Consider the following 26,977-nt stretch of genomic DNA (forward strand, 5'->3'; position numbering starts at 1 on the left):
CTCGCCCTGGATCTCAGCATGTCTGGGACAGGGGCGCCGGACAGCCCGGACCCTGAAGGCGCTGGGACATGCCCGGACGATGTCCCCTCCCTCAAGGAAATCGAGCTGCTCCTGAACACTGGGCGGCCCTCTTGCAATCACGTTGATGAAGTATGGCCTAATCTCTTCTTAGGGGACCTGTAAGTACAGCTTTATGGACACACCTCTGCCATACCTTCTGTTAGTGTGCCTCATGGGTGCGGCTTTACACAGCTCATAGTTTTGCTAATTGCTGTCCTTTACGCCGCAGACAGCACGATTTCTGAGATAAAATTATGACTAAGCTGGCATTCCCTTCTCGATTAGCCCTTAGAATCAATGCATGGGCTGGTGCTCCAGCAGTGGTTTGGGAGATGCAATCTCAGTGCTTCTGCTCTGTGAATATCACTGCACCCATCTTGATTTGTCTTTGTCTTTCCTTAGAGTAACAGCACACAATAGATTTGTTTTGTGGAAGATGGGTGTGACCCATGTTTTAAATGCTGCCCATGGCACATCGTACAGCCACGGAGGCCAGGACTTCTATGGAGCAACCATTGATTATTATGGCGTACCAGCCCATGACCTGCCAAGCTTTGATATCAGCCAGTTCTTTTTCTCTGCTGCACAATTTATCCACAATGCCTTGAACACGCCAGGAGGTATGAAATTATTGTTGGTCACATTTTGATGCGAGTCAGCAGCCTCATGTAACAGGTCCACTCCACAAAGCTCAGTGGTGGACAAGTCACTACTTGGTGTCCTGCCAGGTGCTGGTCACCTGCACGGTGGGTGGCAGGAGAGGGGAGTGCTGTGTATGTGGGTGTAGCTCTGACCAGGTCCCAAAGCACTCATGTGACAAAACAGATGAACCATGCAAGAGAGAGCATGGGGGGGAGAGAGAAAATAATTTGGAAGGTAAGGCTCATTCAAAAGGGGAGAAGCAAAAAGATGCATTGGAAATGGGCACCCTCTTTTGAGACAGTCTTATTGCAAGAACAAATGAATAAAAAGACTAATGTCCTGATTTCTGCAATCACCAACTATATAAAGAGGTTCATGTATTGCAGATGAGTTTCTTGTGTGAACAGAGCCTGCAAGGCTATGCCTCCAAGAAACAGATTTACTTTTACCCAAGGAGATTTACAGTGAGTTCCACAAGAAACTGAGCCTCTTGGCAGTGGTGCAATAAAATACTAATTGACCTGTTTTCAATAAAAAACCATTTCTTAGCATGAGTAAACTGGCATTAATGGAGCTGTCTCTGTATCACAAGTTCTTTCTTCAAAATAGGACTACAGTTGCATCAAATTGCCTGATTCTGCAATAGTACTAGGCCAGTCATTTTTCTTGGTGGCTAATGTGGCTGTGCCATCCATTCAGGCCAGATTTTAGCATTCTTCCTTGCATAAGCCAGCCTGCCGAAACTAATAGGTCTTCTTTTCCTCATGGTGAAACAGAACAGCTTCATTACTCTAAGAGGGTTTTCTTTGATTTACCAGTGTTTCTGAGATCAGTTTGGGGTCTCATGGATTTCTCATACATGTGACTGTAACAATGGCAAATTAACCTAATTAGCAGTTTTCACGTGATTTATCAGAAGAGAAAAACATTTAAATTAAACTTCAACCACTGTACTGCTTCTCTTGATGGTTGTATATTTTTTTTTTTTACTAGCCAAAATATTGGTACATTGTGCAGTTGGAGTAAGCAGATCAGCTTCTCTAGTCCTAGCATATCTCATGATAAATCACCACCTCCCATTAGTTGAAGCCATCAAGACAGTGAAGGAGCATCGATGGATTTCACCCAATCGTGGTTTTCTGAAGCACCTGCGAAACCTGGATGTTCAGCTACGGCAAAGGAAGGAGTGCTGAACAGGCAACTCCATCTACATTCACTTGACTGTCACCCTTCAGAGCCACTGTGCATGTACAACTTCCCATGATCCGTGCCCATTACAAAAATGAAGACAGTTATGCATAGACATAAAAGGCCAAGAGAATGGTAAATGAGTTAATTCTGATGACTCAGTCCCTCCAAAACCAGCACAGCCAACAGCAGCACTATAACCACTACACAGAGTGGAACTGCTGTGCCTTGAATGGTGCTGCTGGATGAATCTATTGAAGTGGTTAAGACAGACCAAGTTTGTCCCTGGTTTCTGCTCATGCCAGAGGCAAGTTCAATATTTGCATCTAGCTGTAAAGGATGTGAGTCCCCTTTACTTGGGAGTGTAACATAATCATCTTTCTCAGTTTGGTTACACTTCTCACATGCATGTTCTCCTAAGAAAAATTTTGTCTTTCAGTTTCAGGCCTGATGATGTGACAAGAACAGTTTCTTGAGAGCCCAGGCACTCCTACAGAAATGTTCCTCTTTTTCTGGTCTGCTAAATATTATGGTGTGTCAGCCACAAGACCCATACTATCAGAATAAATATTTTGATACTTCTGCAGCCTGGGTCAGCAAACCCCATGAGTCTTTTCTTGTTAAATATGTTTTCAAAAAGATAATGTATGTCGTGTAGTAAGTATATTGAGGATGTTAAAAAGACTGTGGCAGGTCTTCAAAGCATTTTGTCAGTTCACTTCCACTCCAAATTATCCCAGATCAGTTCTGTGTTAGTGGCTTTGGATCACCTGTGGTTTAATATCAGGTAGACATTTAGCTTACATCAGTGGCTTGGCCTAATTGATACCAATTAGTTTTAACGTGTTTTGAGGGTGTCATTTTTCCTATCACCAGTTAATCAGTACTTAAACCAATGTGATTTTTAATACAGCAAGAGCATTTGAAATTCATGCTACCACTCTGCCTGAAAATTAGCTTGTTACCTTGTGGTGAACCATGAAGTGATAATCAAATTTGGTTTTGCCCTTTGCTGTTGGTTGGATTTATTGATTAGCTGACCTTAAAAGATTCCCTGACAGATTAAGTAAATACATTTCTGCTTGCTTGTTTGCATTTGAAGCATCAGTTCTGATCATTTTATTCTCTGCTGGAAGAGACTTGGAAGGTTGTTATACGACTAATATAATGGTGACTTGGGAGTTGAACCTCTTCCTTTCCAGACCACATTTTCTTTTTCATTCTTGCAGAGGTTATGACATGAATGCTGATTCTGCTTAGCATTTAGGGGAATGTAGAAATCCCTCCTTATTTCACTGTACACAAGTGCTTTGCAAAATAAGCATATTTAAGATCCTTTCAGACATCAGTTTGACTGTTGAGATTTTCCTAAACATTGCAAAAGAGCTCCACTGATGAGAGGAAGGTAAGACATTGTTGTGTGAAAAGATCAAATAGGAAATCACATTTAAAACTCAACAGTGCTAGGACAATCTTTATACCTCACAAAGCAGCAGAGCGGTGGAGGCGGAGCTTTGTTTGCTTTGAAGTTCTCCATAAAAATTAATAGGGATTTATATGAGTTAATATTTCATTATAATTTATACTTCATTCATTACAGTAGGTTTTAGTCTGGAAACCTTTTGAAGACACAGCATTGAAAAATCTGAAATTCATGTGAGTGAAATAATGCATCTTAATGGCTTTAGTCTGGGCAAAATTAGACATATGTGAGCAAGATTAATGGAATCCTCCCATCAGGATAATGTTTTGCATGCCTCTGAGCATCTGTCCTACAAAGCCACAGCTGTGAAAGCTGCTCCTGTTGTAAATTAGTACCTGCTCTTGAAGATACTGCTCATCCTGGGAGAGTATTGTTTCACCACAGGCAGGGAAGGGAAGAGCACAGAGTGAAGCTGAGTCGATAGGGCATCCATGTCACCAATGGCATGGTAGTGATCTCGTAAGCACGACTTACTTACCTCAGTGGAAGGAATGAATTAGCTAGAAACTTTTTTCAAGGGCATTGTCAAATCACAGAAGTGCTTTTAATCTGTGGAGTCAGTGTTGCTTATATTTCCTGCCTGCCTGTATTGCTTCTTTATATACAGATTTACTTTGAGTGCACATTTGTGCAGGGGAAAAGCTTCCAGTCAACATAAGCAAAAGCAGAAGAATAGTCCTGTAACTTCTTAAAACAGAAAGCATTGTCTGCTGCAATGTGCTAAGAGGAAAAGGGACCTCCTCAGCTGTCACTTACACTATCCACAATTCAAGTCATGATGTGACATGACATTAGTACTTCACTGCTTTCCACTATCAGCATAAAAACTTGTATTTTGAATGTTAGTTTGGCAAGTTAGACTAAGGAACCAAAATGAAGGAAAAATACTGCCTCCGCAGTGGCACTTCATTCAGAAAATACACATTTGTCAAGAGGGTCTACAAACCTGGGAGAAGGTGCAAGTGAAAGGAATTGTCCCCGCTACTGCTCTGGCAGACTTAAATCTGCTTAAAGCAATCATAAAATCTGTGTCACCTGAAGGGACCCATGTAGAGTTCCAGTGAAAACGTCTCTTCATTTTATTTTCCACTAGAAGAACTGAGGGCATCAGATGAAGTCAGTAGAAATCAGATCTGAAACAAGAGGAGGGCTTTATATGAGCTGTGTAACACTTGCCACAGGATGCTGCAGAGAGTAAAAGCCTATAGACATTCAAGTGGAAAAATCTGAGGGACAGAAATCCATTCAGGGTTACCAAATACTTAGAAACTCCATCCAGATCAGCAAGCTCATAAACTGCAGCTGGAAGCTGGGAGAATGTTATTATTATATACACAAATATGATTCATGCTTGTGTTCTTACATTCTGTAGGCATTCACTATCAGCCACAGTCAAGCACAAGACAGTGGGCTTGGTGAACCTTGGGTAAGGCCCAGGACCAGTGTTCTCATGGTGTTTATTTTGAACTCACCCTCAAGCTGTGCTGTCCCCTCTTTCCTGGTAGTTTATTATTAGAACTGGGTCACATGAGGCATTTGGGACTGCGTCTCAACTGCACAGACTGACATTTCTTTCACAGGAAAAGCTCTGTGCTGGCAGGAACAGCACCATAGCTTATGTGAGGATGAGAGTAGCATTTTTTTGCATAAGATTCACTTAAAGCAGAAGGTTCATTTTTCTGGCTGATCCCCGTTGCATCAGGGACGTAGTGCTGAGCTAATCCAGGGAGGCGTCAAGGCACGAGCTGTATTTAGAGTCAGCCACCTGCTTGGGAACATCAAGCGGCAGAAAGAGCCCGCTTCAGCAAAACCCTGCCTGTGCATTCCACAGCAGCGGCTGCCAGCAGGCCCTCCCTCCTCTGCCTGACTCTGCATGAGGCCTCCAGAGGGGTCAGCACCTGAAGACAGACCCTGTCAGCCCAGGAGTGCTCTGAGCCTGGCACTCCCTCTGCCCAGGAACTGCCTGATATTTTGGACAGCTGCAAGGTGGAATTAAATCACGTGGGTGAAGAGTGGCCTAATCTCTGCATAGGCAATATGTAAGTGTTATTTGAGGCTGAGCTGTTCTGAAGGGCTGGGGAATACAGTGCTCATTAACATATGCTGTCCAACTTTATATAATTAGCATTGGTGAACTTCATTGCCTTAAAATAGACAAGATTAGCACAGAAGAAAGCAAAAGGACTATCCATTAAAGAAAGAACCTACTGCACAGAAAAACAATTAAAAAGAGAATTCGACTCTCTTTATTGATTTGTATTAATTTATAATTGTGCAACATACAGATTTTATAAATGCTACAGCATTTACTATACAAAGCGCAAGACAGGCTCATGATCCTAAGCAGCCTTAAAATTGAGCAATTGGGTTTTACCTTTTTTGGTGTAATTTTAACTAGAATGGAAATTTTCACATTAAAAAGTATTCTGATTTTGGCTGTTTATATGACAACTTGATTTGCAGTTGAAATTTTGACAAATCTATGGACATTTTGAATGACAGCAGGCTTCACTATTTCTGAAAACTGTGCAGATGGGTATTTTAATCTGAAGCATAGAGAAAGCATACAATCATCTTTACTCAACATGCCTAGTGCCCATTGTTATGTCAAAACAAGGTTTTTTTCCACCATCATCAGGTTGCAAACTTGTTGAAATATCTAGAAATTACTATAATTCCTACAGGAGAAGTGCTGATTGCCCACTGATTACAGCTAAAGTGGCCATTCTTTTAGCTATGAAACAGCAAAGCCAAAAAATGAGCTGGTTGACAAGGAGCTGGTTGACATTGAGGAAATAATCTGCATTTACAAAGCTTGGTTTTACAGATGGCCGCCTGCTTCCTGATGTCCCTGCATTTGCAGGCAGGAGCGTGGCAGCCGGCAGGTGGCCCTGTGCCCTGCGGGTGGGGACAGCCAGCAGCACGGGGCCCTGGTTGGAGCCTGGCTGTGCTAAGGCAGAAGCCACAACGATGCGCAGCGCTTCGCCAGGAGAGTGTGAAACCGACCCTTGCCTTTCCGGTTAAACCTTATAACTACACTTGGAAATTACCTCTTTTACTTATTAGAACCATGTGCAGAAGTAGGGATTTGTAGAATTGAGCCTGACAGGTAATACAGGCAAATATTTAAAACAAACATCACTGAAATTGTGTTCTCTTAACAGCAACATTTGATTTTAGACAGCCTTTTATGTGCAATTTCAAGACCTCCTTTTAATGCTTGTGAATATACATGTTCTAAAATACTCTTGAATGTTTCTTTCAATCACATTCTGTCTTGTAGGGGGAAAGAAATGGTAGAGAATATAATGAAAAAATATATAGATAACAACAGTGTGTATGTGTAGTAAGGAAGATTAAATTTTGAGAACATTCAGCTAACAGAAATAAAACTCTAAACAGGTTTCTTTGTTAATGGAACAGCTGATCACCAATATCAGCTTAAATACAAGTTACAGACTCCAAAAGTGAAACTGGAAGTTGATCAAGTACTACAGATGAAATTTTCTTGATTGTGCCAACATCAATTAAAAAAAATAGGAACAACACCTGAGATTAAGGTTTCATGGGCTCTTCATGAGATAGAAATGGGAAATGGAGAGAGTATGTGCATTTAGGGCCCAACCCAGTACTCAGTGAAGTTAATAAACAATGGATGTTTCTGTTACTGAGCAAACCCATGCCAGCATCAGGACTTGTGCCAGAGCTAAAATAACCCACAGCAGTACCATGTATTGTCACTTCTTGTTTCTGTGGAACCATTTATGTGCAGTTTCTGAGCTGCTACTTGGAAATCAAAGATCAATCTAGAATTAATGCTGTATTTTATAAGAACTATTTCTCCATATGCCTTTATCAGAAATCTGATGTTCAGCATCTTTAAACAAGTTGAATATATAATAAAATAAAGTAAGGATGGCTGACTTAACATGATGACTTTCATCCTGGAGGACTTTGAAGTTGTCAACAAACTGATTATTAAATATTTGTCTGGCTATCAGCCATTGCTGACATACAAGGCCAAGGCCACAACCCTTTGGGTTTAAAGGTACAATGTTTTCTGAAGTGCTATACAGTAAGCAGCTGAGGGCACAATATGTAAAATATCCTGCAGAAGTCAAACTTCATGCTGATCATAAGAAGGCAAGTTTATTAGCTGGATCAGCAAAGCTAATATCACTTCAGCAAAGAAACACTGTACAGTTACAAGCTATGCTAAAGCATCAGTGTGTTCAACTATTTCAAATCCAGTTATAGAAGGACCTAAGCTACCTCCTGAGGTGTATTTTTGTAGGGTGTTTGGGCTAGCAGTCCTCAATGGGATTGTAGCCAAGTGAAGTCAGTAAAACTTGTTACACTTATTTCTTTTCAGAAGTGAAATAACGTGGAATTCTGCATGAGTATATCCAGAAATTGCAACCTTCTACCATTCTTCTACTACCTTTCTTTTTGTTACACTTCTCAAAGGAGAAAAAATGTCTCAGACAGTGGTGCGCACTGGGCTCTACAGACAGGAATACATTACAAGGCAACAAGATAACTTGAGCTTCTTGTAATCATGAGCTTTCATAGAAGACACAATCAACTTTGACCTTGTTGCACCTTTCTATACATTCTGTGTGCATTCACAAGGGCAAATGGCGAGTCCCTGTCCCAGTGGTAAACTGCTGCTCTTACACAGCACTCGCATTAAGCAATCATAAATTACTTTAGCAGCATTAACTAAATGTCACTCAACCACTCAGGTAAGCCTAATTATCCACTTACAGACATTGTCTTCATTGGCACGTGGGAAAACAGCAGGATCCTGAGAGATTAGGAGTGACCAACAAAACCATATCCACATCAGTGGCAAGGATCACACATGGTGTACTAGTAATCATCAGAATGTATCTTCTGTCACAGGAGAGAAAAAAAAAAAGCAATTATAAAGGGGAAGAGAGTTTTGAGCTCTCAGTAAGAAATCACCAATTTATTATTTTTAATTTTTCTGTATTGATTTGTCAGAATACACAACAAAAATAACTAAAAATAGTTACTTTCTCATTTGAGAAATAGCCAAAAGCTGCAAAGAGCTAATGCAGAGAGATGCCAGTTGGCCATTTACAAAGCCTCATGCCATGTGTTTTTCTCTGTTTCTGGACTCAGATCTCTAGTAACAAAAAGCAGTTCTTGATTTATGAAAGGGCTGTATGTAATACCCTGGAGGCTACTTTATCTCAGCTGCTGTAAATTGGATCTCTCAGAGATGAGATGAGATGCGAGTGAGGCAGAAGTACAAATTTATGCAATCTGTGACCATTGCACTATTCTGTGCAGCCTGGAACAGCACTATGTGTATTCCTTTCTGTTTTGAAAGGAAAAATATTTATTTGCTGGATTCTTAGAAAAAAAGCAGATCTTCTTCCTTTATACTGGCTTACCTTATGATATTCTGACACTTTCCTCTAGGCAATGCTACCCAAAGTGTTACCCAGTCGTGAGCAATTCCACCAAGCTGCAGGATTTACATACTGAACTAAGATACACCTACATATTACATATACACCTCTGTAAACTCTAAACTCTTATGAAATTAAAAGAACACAAAGTGACTAAGAGAAATGTCAGACGAACAATCTGAATATGAGATAAAGATGAAAGAAACATGACCTAAAGCTTTGGCATGAAATCTATTTTTCCTCTGAATTTTGCCTGCTCCTCATTCCTCAATCCATTGGTTAAATGAAGGCAGCAAATATGCTAGGTACTCCTCTGGGATACATTCCTAATTTGCTGTCCATTCTGCTCATTAAAACTCTTAAAACTCAAGTTCAAGAGAAAATAGGCCCCTGTTTAAAATTAAAGCTCTTAACTATATCCCTGGACACAAAAAGATGCTAACCTGCTTTGCTGATTTGGATCAGCAACTGAAAAGGGGAAAATCTTGCCCAACCTGTTCAAGTCACCTAGATGGGAGACAGTTTTCTCACCCTGGTGACAATGGCTGCTCAATGGCTGGAGAAGGCAATGCAGTGCTGCATCAGAACATCAAAGCTGGGGCCACACTAGTCCTTGTGGAAACTCCCACCCCAAACCAGCAGTGTAACCCAGGGGTGAGTTTGCCCTCCTGTTTCCAAAAGGAGACTGCCAAGGACAGTATGGCCTAAGAGGCACGCATTGCTGGCAGGCTCTCAAGTGTCAAAATAGAGCCAGCGCTGCCAGCCGCATAGATCCTGAGCTTCGCAGGCAACACACAGGAAAACAGACAAGGAAAACAGTCAAGTTGTTGGGTGGAAAAAGCAGCTTCCCAGGATTGCTCTGACCATGGTGTGATTGTGATCAATCCATATTGGCAAGTATCATCTTTCCACGTGTGTTTCGCCTCCCGCAGGCTGCCTGCAGAGAGCAGCCCGGGCAGGCTGATGCATGCTTGTTACTGCCGGCGTAAATATCTCTGCCTTGTGCTATTGTGGCACAAAGCAGCTGGACCATTTGAAAATCATTTAAAAAGCACTATAAAATTAGGGCTTCAGTGCTCTTATTTTATGGCTTTCACGAGCAGCCATTGCCTAGAGAGAAATTATCCTCTTTATTTTCAAGGCTAAAGGTTCTTTTAACATTCATCAAAATCAAAGTGCACCCTTGGTAACACATTGAGCCGTTACTTATTTAGTACAGACTCTTTACTTTCTGCATAATATCACATTTGAGATCTCAGTTCTTCATATACAACTCATTTCATTGTGTCTGCTGTTGTTTTCACCAAGTGAATTTGCACAGTTTCAAGAGAGGCTGGATGATGCCCTGAAATATATTCTTTCCATAATTCCTTTTTTCCCCTTTTTTAAAAATGGTTAGAACAACAGCCTGGAGTGTTTTTCTTTCTGATCCTTCTATAAAAATGGCCAATTACCTCTTAAGCAATGGATTTGCACAGACCAATTAAGCACCGTAAGTGAAAGATTTTCAAGGGCAGATATAATACTTAGGTGCATAACTTGATAGACTCACTTTGAAACATCTCTTCCCTTTGTATATTAAAAATCTGTCTTTGATAATTTTCTTTTTTTCCATTCTTGTTTTCACAGACAGTTTCTTTACCAAACTGAGGAAAATGGTGAGTGAACCAAAGCAGCATGAAAAAATGCAAACAGTACAAAGGGAAAGGCATTTTTTTTAGGAAAAAAAAAAGCACAGCTGTATCAACCATACTTACAGCTAAGATCTGAAGGGCTTAGGAAGAGACACTGCATGAAAGCATCCATCAGCCACAAAGGTGGCAAGTGGCAAATGGTAAGGCCCTGCACATGCTCTGTGCTGCAGCTCAAGAAAACCACTGTGTGCCCCTCTGTTGTTTAACCTGCCTTACATTTCTGTAACACTGGTCATCTTATTATCCAGACATCCAAAACAGAAGATAAACATTTACAAAGTCATAACCTTAGCTCTGTTCTCATGGTTCCCTCTTTGGCCAGGATTTTATGTTCTCTGGGGACAGCAGGCTCATTCCTGTGCCAAAAGGCAGCACTCTTTGAGATCCCTGCAAGGAGGGTGGTTGGTGCTGATAGATCCTGCTGTGAAAGCATGTGTAGCCACACAGAGAAGCTGTAAAGTCAAGATGCACCATCCTGCCTGGAGGAGATGTAACCAGGCAGAAGGCTAGGCTGCCTGTGTGCAGGGGGAGCTCCATCACCCTACCAGCACCTCTGAGAGCAGAGGGAGTTTGAGTTTTTGATGACAGAGATTTTGCCTGTCATCACCCAGTCTGTGATCCATCAAAGGAATGGTTAAGCTAATAGAGAGATGAGATGAAGTTACTTGGTAATCACTATTGTTTATGAACCTAGAAAGGCAGAAAATGGGACAGGCATGACAGACATCTTTATGGAAGAAGGAGGTGGGACAAACATTAAGTAAGTCAGGATAAGAAAAGCACCTCAGCTCTGTGACACATTTTTCTGTTCCAACAGTCAGCAGCCCCCTTCCTGTGCCTGACAGTCTCAGAAATAGAGAGAAGAGTCCAACTAAGCTCACACAGCTATGGGCCCCTGCATTTTGGATCAGATTAGATCTTTTGGATTCTTGGAAAAAAAAATTCTTTTGGGTTAAGAGTGATCCATCCAATCTCAGCCCTTACTTGTGGCAATAGTGGAAAGTTGCAGGAAAAGAGCAGAGGTCAGTGTAACCTCTCAAGACATGATCCAGCACCCTGAGTGAGATTATGTCACCTGTGCAGGGGGTCCCTCCCTTCAGAGCTGACATGCACATGTGTTTGTTCCCTCTCAGGCATTTACACCTCGCTCAACAGAACAAAAATTAAAAACTCAGATGGAGTTTTATTACCCGGTAGAATAGAAATAGAAAATCCCTTCCACCCAGTGGTTTCAAATTCCTGGACAGCCCTTGCTTTGTGGATAAACTACCTGGGGTCAATGGTTTCTCAATATTGTTTTCTCTATAAAAGATAGCAAATTGACACTTGCAGTCAATGCTTTAGTGCTGAAAGAGGAGAATTTTCCTTTCAAGCACCGAAGGGGAGCAGGTGTCTAGAGAGTGTTGTTTTTTCCATACACACATAACTACTAACACCTCAGTCTGTAAAGTCTTGCTCACCTCACATCCAGAGCAGGATTAAGCATACCCTGGAGCTGTTTTGACCTAGATGATCAGTTGCTGAAAGCCTGACAAAAGGACCCAGGTTGTAGGATGTCCTGCATGAGCTAAATTCAAAGTAATTTTGTGCTCAGTTTAAACTATTAATTTCAAGGAAGGCTTAATCTACCTTTAAATAGCAGGTGGGACCCCATAACTCAGAAGTGGACAGCCAAAGGGCAAAAGAAGGCTCTTGGGGGCTGGCAGTGTTCTTGTGGTGTTGCCAGCAGCTGCAGACCTTCCATCACTTGTCTTCATCACAGAATGATGCTGCTAACCACAGAACCAAGCTGGGACCAAAGTAATTTTACGAAAAGAAGCAATACAAGAAAGAATATCTTTAAAATCCAAGTAGGATCAGAATCTGGAAAGGTGTGACAGCATTAGGATCTGTTTTAGCATCATGTCATAGGATAAGGGTGTTCCTGCCCAGGTGAGGGGCACCCATATTATCAGTTCTTTTTCCCTCATCATCTCAACAGTTGAAAGCTGCTGTAAGCATTTTACTTTTGCTTCTTCACTCTTGCTGCCTTGTAATTCTCCTCCATGTTGTCACTGTGAAATGAACCTTGGTTCATAGCGACAAATGTATTGCTAGCCTGGGAGGCAGATCCTGGATGTTTGGTGCCCATGCAATAGAATTCAGTATTTAGTAATGAATAATGTGTACACAGCATTCATAAGACAGGTGGGAAAAGAGCCAACGCAGGTTGGACCTGAAGGGCTGGCTAGTTATTCATTCCCCATCAGGCCAGAGCAGAGTCTAGAGAAAGCCAGCATAAGAAACAGGACAGCTGTGTATCCTCCAGCTTTTGGCTTTCAACAGATTGGCTACTTCTTAAACCTCTTGATACTTTTAATTACTACAGACTGAATAGAAGAACTGGTCCTAGCACAAAAGTCCCTAATTGCGCTCACGGCCCCAACAAGCCCCTTGCCTCCATCAGTTCCAAGGAAGGGCGAAGGCTGTGGGGGAAAAAAGAAAAGGAGGAATGAAGGCTGGGTGAGAAAGAAAGGTGAATGGATAGCTGAGGAGCAGGCTGGATGGGTGAGGAGGAAGGCTGGGTGGGTGAGGAGGAAGGCTGGGTGGGTGAGGAGCAGGCTCAGCTGGAGCCTCAGCTGGAGGAGGCTCTGGGGAGGCCACTGCCACGGGGCAGCACAGCTGCCATGACCATGAGCTTTGTCCCCTCACCAGACAAACTGCAAAGGCACTGATGAGCGTCCTCCATGTCTCGGTGAGGGAAGGCCAGGCTGGGTGGGTCGGGCCGGGCCAGGCCAGGCCCGGCCATGCTGGGGAGCAGTGGTGTGGCAGGGCCGGGACAAGGGCCGGCACCCACCGGGCCTGCACAGAGGTGCCACTCACAATTAACTTCTACCAGTTAACGAGCTCCTGGTGAACAATAATCTTTGTGAGTTTTGCACAGCTTTGTTTTATCTGTCAGAAGAATGGAGGGGAACCACCACACTGGTTGCTGAGGAGGAATGCCTCTGGATAACTCAAAACCCCCAGCCAGTCTGGTTGTACTTTCCAAACCAATTTCTGTTCTTGTAGAGGGTTTATTTCCTTTAAGAAAAGTATTTGAAGTGAAAGCAGCTGGGGAGAGAGCACGAACAGCCCAGACTCCCTTCCAGCCCTCTTCCAGAGCTCCTGTGACACCCATGGCATTGAAGGGCCAGTTTTCCCAGGAGGACAGGCAGGAGGGACACTGATTCGACCCCACAGCCCAGCCCAGCAACCCAGTGCCACAGCCTGTTAGCACCCAGGCATGCCCTCCTGCCCAGCTGCTGTCCCTCGTGTCTCCCAAAGCCAGAGCAGTGTCCTCTAGTTGGCCTCTTTTTCTACTACGGCTGGAGGAACAGGAAATGGGAAGAGAACCATATATGGAAGAAGACAGTATAAAAGACTAAAATAATCACCCTGCTTTTTACTTTAGGTGAGTGCATTATGTCTTGGACTGGTTTGTACAACAGATTTTGCCAGCAGAACTAAACCAGGCCAAACTGCACAGTGTGCAGGAAAAAATGAGCACTGTCACAGGCTTTTCTTATACACAAAACCTGCATAGGAAAGGATACGGTGTAGAGCTTTTGATGTATACACCCAAGTCAATACCGGTCTAATTAATTCCGTACATGTCACATTTTTCTCCCATCCAACGTGCAGTTTCTTGTAAGTTCTCCCTTTAAATGCCGGTCAGGAGTGTATTCTGTTCTGCGAGGCCCATCTCTGTATTTTAAAATTCCCCAACATTGTTTTTTCCTGCCATCTTGTGGCAGCAGGAAAAATCACAGCGTTTCACTAGCCCGTTGGCCTAAGACAAGGGTTGTCAGTAGAACATTCTAATCTAGAATTAGATTAGTTGGCATCACTGCGAAAAAAATACAGCCCCTCTTGCATATTTAAAAGCTTGACTAATTTTCCAGCTCCACTAGTTGATCTTGTAGCAGGGATTCTTTGGTTATCCCAGAGCAAAGTGTCTGTTTTGTAGACTTTGTGTTTTGTGCTGTCTACAAAGAGCAAAGGAGAGTTGCACAACAGGTGAGACTTAATCATGTTATGACAAGATTTCATCAAGTGAACCCTAAATAATTTGGACAGGCTCCTTTTGCCAGTGTTGCTCTCAGGTCTTCATAGCTCCTTAACAAAGCCATCTTTGTTTCTTATCAAACTGTAGGAAGATCTTGTCTGATAGGCATGTAAAGCTTTTCCTTTTACTGCAACCACTATTGCTGTCTGGTCTCTCAATGTAAACACCACAAAACCTGCCCAAACATCCTGCATTATTTGCTTAATTCTAAACCAAAACATTTTCATTATTTTGTTAAAAACGCATGTAAGATTTATGTAAGACTGAATCTAGGTTCCTGGGTTTTCCCCCCTTTTCCTGCAATTGCACAGAGGATTTTTGAAAATGAATATTTGTGATCCCAACTGTCCTGTCACAATAGCTCTTCCCACATAGATGAGGTAAAAAAATGAAAATTATATATGATATTTTTTTAAAATTCAAAAAGAAAAAAAAAATGCCAGTATTTTCCCTTAAAGTAAATGCAAAATTCAGCGTCAGTAAGAAAAACTAGTCACTACTTACTAAGAAAATTTCCAGCCCGCAAAGAGTGTGTAAATAAAAGCTCTTCAAAGCTTTGTTCATTTTCACTACCACCCGCACAAATGACTTCTTGGATTCCAGGCATGGAGAGAAAGGATGTTAGTGCTATTTATAGCTCACAGGTGACTCCCTTTGCCATTGTACCTCAGAATGTCACAATCCTTAATGCATTCCTGCTCGAAGCAACTTTCTCAGGCAGGGGACAGCCTTCCCAGGCAGTGCTGGAGGCACAGAGGTTTGCTTTGGGAAAATGGACCGTTCCATTTGCAGTGTGTTCCCAAACTGTCTGCTGTAAACCACCTGCAGCAGGCACAGCCTCCAGCAAGGACATGCTCCTTCCCTCTAGCTCTGCTCAACTCTCCCTCTTGGGAGCCCTGAGGCTGCTGCTTTGCTGGAGGCTTTTCTCCCCTCCACCTCCTACCTACCATCCTTGCCATCCACCTACAGTCCACACCTAGGGCATGAAACAGAAACAGAAAAGCAACATAAAACCTGGCTAGATATAGTGAAACCACTCTCCAAAAACTTGCTGGGACAAAACAACCCTGGCTTCTGCCCTGCCTGACCAACTGCAAGGCTTGCATAACTTCAGTCTCAGAAGTGGGGATGCACCTTGCTGCCTGTTTCTCACAGAGATATTGGAGCAGGGCCAAGCAGGGAAACTCCTTCCTAGTGACCCTGGGACTGGGAGCTGCAGGGAGCAAAAGCACATCCCCACTGCCTTGGCCCTCATCCCTCACAGCCTGGAGAGGCAGCTGCACACCCTGCTTTGCCCACTGATGAGGCAGTTCCTACTTCACTCTGATTTACCTGGCACCCTGGTACCAGGGAGGTGCAACAGAAAAACCACACTTGTATTTCTTCAAATTTAAGGTAAGAAATGAGGAGCAAATACTCATTAGACACATAATCAAAAGTTGCAAGAGACAGGAAATCCCAGTTCTATGTCTTAATATCTCCTTTTAGTTATTCTCATGTGCTCATCAGCGGTCAATTCCTCTGTGACATACAATCTTTTAAAAAGATTACTTAATCAAAATCAAATAATGATTTTAAAGTCAGCAGTTGAAAAAAAATCAAAAGAAGAAACATTCCACTCTGCCCCAACAGAGCTGAGAATGTCACTGGAAAGCTCTATGATATGCCTGAAAAACTCAAGTGCCAAAATAGATCTACTGCAGAGTTTTGAAGTTTGCTCTTGATTCCATAGCAAAGAATTTGTACAGCTTTGTCAGCCTTAGAAAAAGGTGCCTTTTTTGTATGTACCCTTTCAAGAAAGGCAAAGCAAGAAGAGCACTTCACTACTTAAGTTAAAAGTGCAGGGAGAGACAGCTCAAAGCTACCCCTGCCAAACGACTGAGGAATATCAAAACCCTTTTCTCATGCCTTCAAATATTCTGAAATCTTGCAAACTTGACAGCATTGTCAATTTTGTATTGATAACAGCAGTCAGATAAAAATCATTTGAGGAGTAAATCAAGGAGAAGAAAAAACCCCTTTAATCCACAGTCACACAAATCCATACTGCCTGCAGAAGTCAAAGTGCTTTGGAGCCCCTTTTAATAGCAATAAATTAACATCCTTGTTTGTCTTTCCTGAAGCTTGCAAGACATTATTTCCCCACATCCCTCTCTCAGTCTGGCCTCTTTGACACCATTTTTATCAGAACTGACCATAACTTACACCTATCGACAGCCTGTGACGCCAATGAAGTCTTGGCACAGCACTGCCTGTGACAGCACTCACTGAACTGTTATCAATATCAAGGTCATTTTGTTTTTCTTGCTCTCACTGCAGCTGCAGCTTCTCTGCCCTCAGGGCATGAGCTGCCCAAGAAAGCTTTCTAAGCTCCTCAGAAGCCACAGCCTCTCTGCTCCATTACTGGTGTTATGTAAGATTAGAGTGAGGTTTCTACTATTAGAAGCAGTTAGCTGCATGGTGATTGTGTGCTCCCCTGATTACAGCATCCAGCACAGTTATGGCTGCTGGCAGCCGGACTTAAGACTAGACAATTTAATTCAGGGAGAAGCATTAGCACAGTCGAGATGCATCAAAAAAATCAGTAGTTTTGGGGGGCTTGAATTCCTAGCTGTACCCTGGAAGGGAATGCCTCAGAGGAGAAATAAAGGGGAACGCATCACCCTAGGCTCGAATATATCCACAGACAGTCGGAAATTGTGCTAGGAGCCTGTGGAGGGCAGCGCTGTCTTGCTGGGGATGGTTCATTCCATAGCTTAGAGATGCCAGCTGCTAAGGTAATACTTCTTTTTTTATCTCTTTTGAATCTGAAAGCTGCAGATGTAAAAGCTGGCGTCATGCCACAGCCATGACTTGTCACTGCCAGCAGGACTCCCCATTTTTCCAACCAGTGCCTCCATTTTTAAGCCATCCTTTCCTGCAGCCTTAGCCATGTGCGTGGGCAAGTGCTCCTTCCTAGGCTGCGTGACTCAGATAGGAGGGTTGGGGGAGGCGGGAGGGGGGCAACACAAGGGTTCTACCCCCTTGGAATGACAAGTTTTGGGAAAATATATGCAGGTCTATTACATTGCAAAGAGGAGGAAATGCTCTCCAGGAGCGCTTCTGTAAGGTAGCACCCTCGTCCCAAAAACTAGCAAGGCACAGGTGAAGCTCGCTCCACTGAGCTCAGCAAGCTCTGCCCCTCACGGGGGCTTGCCTTGTCCAAGGACAACAGTGGCTGTGTGACCTGGGCTGGGGCTGCTGGGAGGCCTCACTGGGGCTCCCCACCTGACTCAGGGGTCCCTCTGAGCTGAGAGGCTTGGGCTCCCCCTCCACCTGCATGCCTGTGTCTAGCCATGCACCCTCTTGTCAATTCCCACTTCACCTGGAACCTGCCTCACCACCAGGAGCTGTCTTCTGGCTATCCAAACCCTGTCTGAGGCTGATTCCTAGCACCTGCCCTGCCCTGCGATTGCTCCCTCTACTGAAATGGCCTTGTACATTCCTGCCTTCCCCAGGTGGAGGCAGCTTCTGTGGGGCACCAGCACAGCCCCTCCTGCAGCATGGGCAGCCCCACACATGAACAGGAGAGTTCACAGAGGAAGGAGCCTTTAGCTTTCCAGCCCAGGTCAGACTCCTTGCAAGCAGAAGTTGGTACCTTCCAGCTCAGTTTGGAGAAGTGAGAGGGCCCCATCATAAATGTACAAGACCGGATGTGAATGGAGATGTCAGGAGGGAGACCAAACGGTGACGAGGTGTGAAGACTCAGATTTTCTCCCACCCTGTAAAACACGGTTGCCAGTGTAGGGTGAGGGGCATCTGCAATCTGAGCTGGGCTGGGCTGAGAGGGAAGTCATGGAGGAGGCTTGGAGGGCTGCTCCTGCTCTTTCCTGACACTGCGGTTAAAGGGCGGGCTGTGTTTTCCAGAGCCCTCGATCTGGCATCTTTCCCAGGTAGTAAATTCTCTTAAAACCTGAACCAAACAGAGCTTTAATTGTACATTTTGCTTTTCTCTTCACTCCAAAATAATGGCAATAGCATTTGTACAATGCTGCATTGAACATGAACCTGCACTGAGGCTGAGGGACCGATTCTGCTTTCCATTATTCAGGGGCACTGCCTCTGGTGAGGCAGATCAGAGTTTGAACACTGCGCTGGAGCAATGAACTTCTACTATTCCCTGCTGTTTGACTGTGGGCAAAATAAAAGGCCATAATATATGATGCAGTCAGCCAAGAAAGCAATATTGCTCTGCCATGTGCACAGTCTACACCAAGACAAGTCCAGGATCTCATTTCTAAATTCCCATAGGTACCTCATTTAAACCATCAGCCATAACCTGCTTCTCATTTTCAATACCACTTGGTATTAGAGCTGCAGTGAACTGCTGGTGAGAGATTCTAATTCCTGCAAACAAGCCCCTGTAGGCTTGCAAGGAAAACAGAGAGTTCCCCTCTCGGTTGCCTGCTAGGTTCCCATCTGGCTGTTTTAACTTTGCTATTGCTTCTAAATGTGCCTGTTTCTGCACACGAAGCTTTCAGCTCTACCTCAAGAGACTCCTGGGCTCTCTTAGCATCAGATTCTGACCAAAGTGTAGAGAGACAGACTGGGTCTTCTTAAAAAAAAGGAAGATCATATTTCACGTTACAGTATCTAAAAGATTAATTCCACTAACATGATCATTTCCTTGTGAAACACACTTCTTTCCATCTGGAATTTTCCATCAGGAGGACAAAGAGCCATAGTGTTACACATTACCTGAGAGAAAAGAGCAAGGAGTGTAAAAGAAGAGTGCAGAGATGCTTGGTGAGAGAAACAAGAAGAAAAAAGAGTAGACAGCATTTTCAGATGCATCAAGAGGCTGTTTTAAAATTTTTTTCCCTTCCACTTGAATTATATTCTGACCCCATGCTTTGGAATTTTGAACCATTTAGTTTGTCAGGTTTTTGAGACAGGAATTTAGGATATTTGACTGCAGAAGCTTTCTGTATCATGGTATTGTTAGATTGGGTTTGTGCTGTTGTGGTATCCACAGGCCCTGCTGTGTCTGAGGCTCTCAATAATCTCATGTAAGGACTTGTTACTGAAAGACACCTGTCCCTATCTGGGCTATCAGCATAACCACAGGCAGAGCTGTGCCAGCCAGGAAGGTGCTAGCAAAAGGGTAGGAGGAAAGATGATTTGGGTCCAACTAATGTCTTGTCAGACTCCTCTTGGGACTCCAGACATTCATTTAATCTCTCTACAGCTCAGTTCCATCTTGAGGAGACAAGGGAACAACCATGGCAAAATGGCAGGGAGTTACAGAAGTGAAAATTTGGGCTAAGCAAGAAGGTGGCTATTCAGTCTGTGTTCTTTGTTAGTGAAATAAAACATATTTTTCTCAACCAGAAGCAAGCCATTTCATCTCATTTTAATGTTTTAAAATATTTTATGCAATGCAGGAGAACAAACTGCAAAACAAAGTAACTGAATAGAAAAATGGAAATGGTAATTTTTTTTTTAAATAACAAAATTAATTATTTAAGATCTACAATATTGGAGTGTTTGCATTTTTACCACCGAACTTTGCTGAGTTTTTTTCCACTAGAATCTTCAAATGCAATAGAAATCTATTAAGTGCTTTAGCCAATTCAAGTCACTGAAGGGTTTGTGTGGGTTTTTTCTTTTCTTTTCCTTTTTTTTTTCTTGCCAGAGATGTTCAATAGAAAAGGGCAATCATTTCCACCACAGAGAAAGGAAGGAAAAAAATAAACCAAACCAACAAACCAAAAACCAAACCAAAAAGCTTTGCAGACTGTAGTATTCAAGTGGCTGGACAATATTGTGGAGATACAAAGCTCCACTAGGTTGTTGTAGACAATGTCCTGGAATGACTGACTCCCTTAGAAGCTGCCCCCAGCTACATGCAGACAGCATGAAGTCACCCACAGCCTTTCCTGGGTGCTCCCTGCAGCCAGGAAATGTCACCTATGGCCACCTCCAGCCTGGACCTCCAGGGCAACTCCTGGACCACTGGGGAAACCCAGGCTCCACAGGCCAGATGGGTCTAAGCTGGCCCTGGCCATTTGGGCTGCACCCCAGTGCTCCAGGTGGGTGGGAAGTGATGCAAAATGACAAGACAGTTTTAAAGCTTGTGTGCTACCTTGTATTTTGTGGATTGCCATTAAAATATCTGTCCGGCCTCAAAAGTCTCCCATAGGTTGAGTTGTTTTGTTTCTGTTGTTTTACTTTTAAGCAGAAAAAAATAGGAAAGAAAGATAGAAAGATAAGAAAGATGGAAGGAAGAAAGAGAAGGAAGGAAGGAAGAGAAGAGAAGAGAAGAGAAGAGAAGAGAAGAGAAGAGAAGAGAAGAGAAGAGAAGAGAAGAGAAGAGAAGAGAAGAGAAGAGAAGAGAAGAGAAGAGAAGAGAAGAGAAGAGAAGAGAAGAGAGAAGAGAAGAGAAGGAAGGAAGGAAGGAAGGCTAATGAGATGGCTACAGTTTAAAAGAAAAGTAATCCTATCCAACTTGCATGGTTTAGATCTGTACAGAAAATATTAGTGACCTTGTAAGACAGAAGTTTTTCCCTCAGGTACAGGGATTCCTGCCCTCCTACTGTCACTGTTTCCAACTAGAGCAGCTTCTGGGAGCCACCCAGAGGGAGAAGCTTAGAGAAATGTAATCAGTGGCAGCACTTTTGCTACCTCTGCAGTATCTTAAAGTAGAAGGTGGGGGGAAACCTTCACCAAAGTCTCTGGTCTTCAATTAAAACATTCATATTGCTTTCCTCATTAGTCCAATCATCTGCTATAGCTATTTCCAGGCTTACCCTGAAGGCCCTGCAGAGCCTTCCAATTTCAAGGCAGTGCAGCACAGGCAGGAGCTGTGTTCTTGGGAGGAGCTGTGCTTGTGTTGACACAAGGAGCTCACTTGTCTGACATTAGACATGTGAACAAAACAATGTTGGCACACCTTTTGGAAAGAGGATTGCTCTATGAAATGGAGTTCTGTTGCAAAGCATTTCCCTGACTGCAAAGGCCAGAGTCATCTGTGAAGTGTCACTGGCACTAAAATTACTCAATTTTGGGAGAACCTCCTCAAAGTCAGGTGTTGGACAAGTGGCCACACAATCTAATTCTCTTTGCTCATCATCTCCATTACTGTAACTAACTGAGAGGCAACAATAGAAGTTTAAAACAGCAGGGTCTAGGAGAAGTCAAAGTTTGGTATTTTTCTGCTCCACAACTTCAGCCCTTAACCATTTGCAGCAACTCAGAGTCAACCACACCCCTTGAAAATGAGCCTGTGGTCCTATTAATCTCCTGATGTAGGAGCTGTATTATCTTATCCTTGATTTTCTTTAACTGCTTCAGCTTAATTTTCTGTGTTGGTGGAAGTACAAACAGGTCATCATGAAGATGCTGGCAGTAGCTCTTGAGCACAGTGCATGACTCACAAGGCAGTAAACTTGTAGGGCAATGCACACTATCTGTTTCTGTGCTATTCTTCATGCTAATCTGGGCTAGGATTGCACAACATGCTCCTTTACCAAAGCTCTTGATCTTATATTATCTGCCCTGAAAAATTCCTAGGCTTTTATCTCTATATTTCTCTCTACTTCCCTGCAGTTCTTTTCCTCCATCATTAAAAGTAAAACGAGTCTTTTTTTTCTATGTCTCCCATCATCTTTATTGTGCTTTTCATATCTTGCTTATTAAGTAGTTACCCTAGGGAGACCTCTTTCTTATTGGAACATACAAAAAGCTATAACTGCACTTAACATTTGTGGGGAGGAGGAGGGGGGAAGGGGCAAAGGAAGCAAATTTAGACTGAGGGCTCAGAAATATATGTGAATGTTAAGTATTATGCCTCACAACAAATCCACTTCTTTTTCTGTAAGGAAAAATATATTCTCCCTTATTTTCTGCTTATTCCCCAAATCAGCTTACACTGTTAAAAATAACACACATGGACAAAGTTGTTGTTTTAGAAGCAACATCCGTATGGCTGCTGCTGTGGGGCAGGGAACACACCAGATGACTTCTGAAGGTCCCATCTATGCTTGTTTTCTAAAATTGCTGAGAAAATAAACCCAAATTTTAGATTTAGGCATTCAGGCATTAGAGTGAAAGGTGATGCCATATCAGAATAAACACCATTTACCCTACTTTGGGAAGCGTTCTAGTGTACCTTCCACATTGATTATGACTCTAGTAGGAACAAGCAACCAAATAAATCTCATGAGTTTCAGGGGGCAAGAACAGCAATTCAGGATAATGAGATCCAGGCAGGAGAAATGTTCCTAAAGTCTCAGAGAAGGGACTGCCTGGATATCTTGCTCTTGACTGAGCTTTGCTTCCAGCTGAACCATCTGACCTGCGCTTGCTGGGTCTAAACTAGCAAACAGCTTTGCAAAAGGGTTGCCTATAATCCACAGCATGATTTGTGAGGGTTCAGAGGTCTGTGATCTCAGAGACCTGTGAGGGAGCTCAACAGGACAACAATGCCAGAACTTTTAGCTCTATAATTTCAAAAATACTCTCTTTTTTCTCACATCCTGGGTAAGTACCCTGCCCCTCAGACAAGAGAAATGGCCCCTCTCTGGAGGGAAGTAGCTATCACATTATTTATACAAAATGGAACAGGTCCCAGAGGAGAGATTGAGACAGGCACAGGAATACCAGTATAGCTAACTGTCCAGGGATATTCAACTGAGAGAGGAAAAACTAGTTCAAACCCTCTCAATTTCTCTTTCTATACATACAGACATATACAATATATATATATGTTTTTATATGCATGTGAAAATCCTTTCCAATGTATGTATGTATGTGTGTAGGTGTGTTTAAATGCACCACTATAAATGAAATAAAATTTTATGTACACACTGTATATATGTGTGTACACATGCACCATACAGATGGTGCTCACATAAACATCCTAAGATTTTCACTGTGGCCCTAGAAGCTTTGTAAGTCAATTAATTGATGCATTCAAAAACTTCCAGTTTTAACTAATCAGAATCAAGTGTACCCAAATACTCTGGTAGCACTTCAACAAAAAGAGAAATGTTACCTGTGCCTACAAGGTTCATCCAGTTTGCATTCAGATGGTGCAGATGTTCTTTACCAATAGTGTTACTCGACAAGATATTAAATCACATGATCTTATGCTGCTTTCTCAGGGGAAAAATTACATATCTGTAGAGTCCTACCCCTGAGTCAGTCCTGCTCTCTGGATGCTTTTAGCAACACCTTCAGGCCCTGCTGCACACACTAGTTCTAATAATGTAATCCTATTTGGAGGGTAATGAACAGGTCTACTTTCTAGGGAATAGTATTTCTGTATGAAAATTTACTTTCAATTCATTTCAGAAAAGCTGTCCCTAATACAGCCTGAGTGCATGTAAAGGAGCAGCAAGATGCTTCACACCAGAGACTGTTCATCTCTGACTAGCAGCACTAACTACGAAACACCGCCGCTATCAGATCTCCAGAAGCTCCTGTGGCTCAGAGGAGGCACTGATAATCATGTGGACCAAGTCTGGCCAAATATCTACCTGGGAGATGCGTAAGAACATATGGTCCTATTGTTTAGCTGTTATCAGTCCCTGGGGGAGGAGGAGGAGGAAAGGGTATGGTACTACTGGGGAGCAGCTTTTGGGTCTTCAGGAATGTTTTTGTGATACAGGCTTCAAAAACTGATGATGTAAAGAGCTTGGATGTCAAGAAACATATGACATGCGAAATGGTGATTATTCATAGCGTGTCTGAATTGGCTTTTTATATTCTTTGAGCCACCATAGATTTAGCAGGGTAAAAATTATTCTAGACTAAAGTTCTCAAAGAACCTATGCCAAATTGATGTCAATTCTGAGATGCATTATGTGGCCTGGAAATTATGCTGTAAGGCAGCAGACAAGAGGCCAGTAGCCCTAACACTCAAATAGGGGTAGCAAGATTAAAACCCAGAAGGTGGAATACCCAAATGAATTGTACAATAGTGATCTTGACATTTCAAATCCAAGCTTTCTTTCAAAGATGATAAAACTGAAAATATCAAACATGAATTTTCATGCAAATACCTTATTCTTGTGACCAATAATATTTATTGCTATTTCCTTCCAATTGGATTACTGCAGATTACCTAGATCATTAGCTCATTTTTCCCAGCTCCTCCTCCTCATGAACATATCAGTTAAGGTTCAGAATATTGTTGAATGCCTGTAGTCCTAGTTTATGGTGGGAAGTGGGTTTCACCTAGCTGGTGAACACAATGCATCCACTTCATGTCCAAACCAGGAACAAGGTGTTGCTGTATCTGTGTGAACTCTCTCTCTTGAGACGAGGTACACTACCAATGAGAGATTAGCTCTCAAATTTCCTAAACAAATATTTAAGGAAAATCTTGACCACTTCATACAGTAAGCCATGTTCCCAGGGATTATCTGCTGGGAGGCATTTGCTTAACTGACAGTAACCCACTGGCAAGTCTGTGCTCCCGCTGTTCTCCACACCTCCATATCACATTTTTCATGTGCAAAGCACTATGTGCTTCTTGAAATCTGCTCCTCTGTAAGCAGGATGCAGTTCCTGCATCCTTCCGTAGTGGGAGCAGGCACTAACTTTAAACCATTCTATTTTTGCAGAATGTTAGGAGCATTGCCAATGTGCCCTTCATGTCTTTCAACAGGTGGGCTGCTAGGAGCAAAACTACACTTCAAAGCCTCAACATTACTCATATCCTTAATGCAGCAGATGGACCATATAGCATCAACACAGGAGCCAAATATTATGCAGATCTGAAAATAGAGTACTATGGAGTAGAAGCATTTGATGATCCTTCCTTCGATTTAAGTATCTTCTTCTATGATGCTGCCAATTTCATAGGCAAGGCCTTAAACTCTTCAGGAGGTAAGAGAGAAGCAAAGATAAGCATTGAGGGGAAATTTCAACACAAGGCAAATGACTTTTCATTGCAGTAACAGGCACCAACAGAGATCAGAATCAGCATATGGTTCAAGGGAGCACATACAGAGCCACTGAGCAGAGGATGGAGAAGGGTGCCTATGCCATGTGCTGCAGGGAAGGTGGCTGTGCCAGGTCCTCAGGAGTTGCAGAAGACTGCCTGCCCCCAGCCCAGCATGGTGGAAAGAAGGGCAAGCTCGGGGACTGGAGTGTAGAGGGAAGGGCAGAGGTTATGGCACTGCAGATGCTGCCCCATGGGCCCATCCTGTAGGGATCAGCAGGATCTGTGTGCCCCCACAGGTTCCTCCCACCCCTCACACACTGACAGGGGCTCCAGCTAGGGATCCTGCCCTGCATGCTGTTCCTGCTCCCTGTGGGAGCAGCGGCACTTCAGTGCTGGCTCGAATGCTTTACACGGTCAAGTACTTCACAGAACTGCAGCTTTATTCAGCCTGTCTATTAAGCTAGAGAAGCAGCAGAAGTTAATGAACTAAGTCAAAAACTACGAGCCTGACCTGCAGCCTGCTGAATTTTTGTCAGCAGAGTTTGGATTAGGGCCTAGTTATCATAATTTCCATTTGTTCCAGAGTTTGCTCTGACTCTGACTGGCTGCAGGATCTGCTGCTTTCACTGGAGTGCTTTATTAAATCTTCAGTTATAGCTCACACTGGGCTGCTGAGATACAGTAAATTACAACTCCATTTTTACAGGCAGACTATCCCACAGAGTTTGTGGGACTCGCCAGTGATCACAGTCAGGGCTGGGCCAAATTTTTCTGCCAAAACTTTTTTTTTTCCACAGAAAACTGTACTAACAAGTTTAGTCACAGAAAGCTTCTCCTTCCACAGAAAATTTCAACTATTTCAATCTTAGGCCTAAATTAGATGCAGGAGATTAGTATGAAATACCACCTTGCCTGAGAGGTGATCTTCTTGAAAGCATGAAGATCCACTAATTGTCACCATTGCTTTCTTAACTTGTTTCTACTAATTTTTTTTCTCCTCCCTTTGTCTTTTCCGTTTTAGAAAAGGTAAAGCACACTCACCTTGCTGTGCCTTTTTGTTTGTGCAGGTAAGGTGTTCGTTCATTGTGCCATGGGAGTGAGCCGCTCAGCAACTTTAGTGCTTGCCTTTCTGATGATCCATGAAAACATGACACTTGTGGATGCTCTGAAGATAGTGAGTGCTCGCAGAAACATCTGCCCGAATTTGGGGTTCCTCAGCCAGCTCCGGGACTTGGACATTAAACTGAACGAAGAGAGGAAAAGAAGCAGAGCAAATGCCACCAAAGGCCTGTAAGAGGATATTGCTGAAAGAAAGAGGACAAAATCCTGTTGGAGTTGCCTGTATCTCTTCTAGATGAACTGCATTTATAAATTTAGGACACAAGTTTATGGGACACCAGGACGCATGCTATTAATAAAAATAGATTTTGCTTGATCTTTCCATTTTGCAAA

The 26,977-nt window shown here is 42.9% G+C and overlaps 1 protein-coding gene across 1 annotated transcript; it reads left to right on the forward strand.

Annotated features, from left to right (window-relative positions):
• LOC311156671 (dual specificity protein phosphatase 13B-like) lies at window positions 1–26,960 on the forward strand. Its single transcript, XM_084210836.1, is given in 6 exon segments — window positions 1–179; window positions 10,444–10,472; window positions 23,929–23,960; window positions 23,964–24,124; window positions 25,247–25,467; window positions 26,593–26,960. Coding segments are annotated over 6 exon segments (831 nt in total). The 5' UTR covers window positions 1–18; the 3' UTR covers window positions 26,820–26,960.
• Window positions 26,961–26,977: the final 17 nt, after the last annotated feature.

This window comes from Fringilla coelebs, assembly GCF_963513975.1.
Source record: "Fringilla coelebs genome assembly, chromosome: 8".
Classification (NCBI taxonomy): Eukaryota; Metazoa; Chordata; class Aves; order Passeriformes; family Fringillidae; genus Fringilla; species Fringilla coelebs.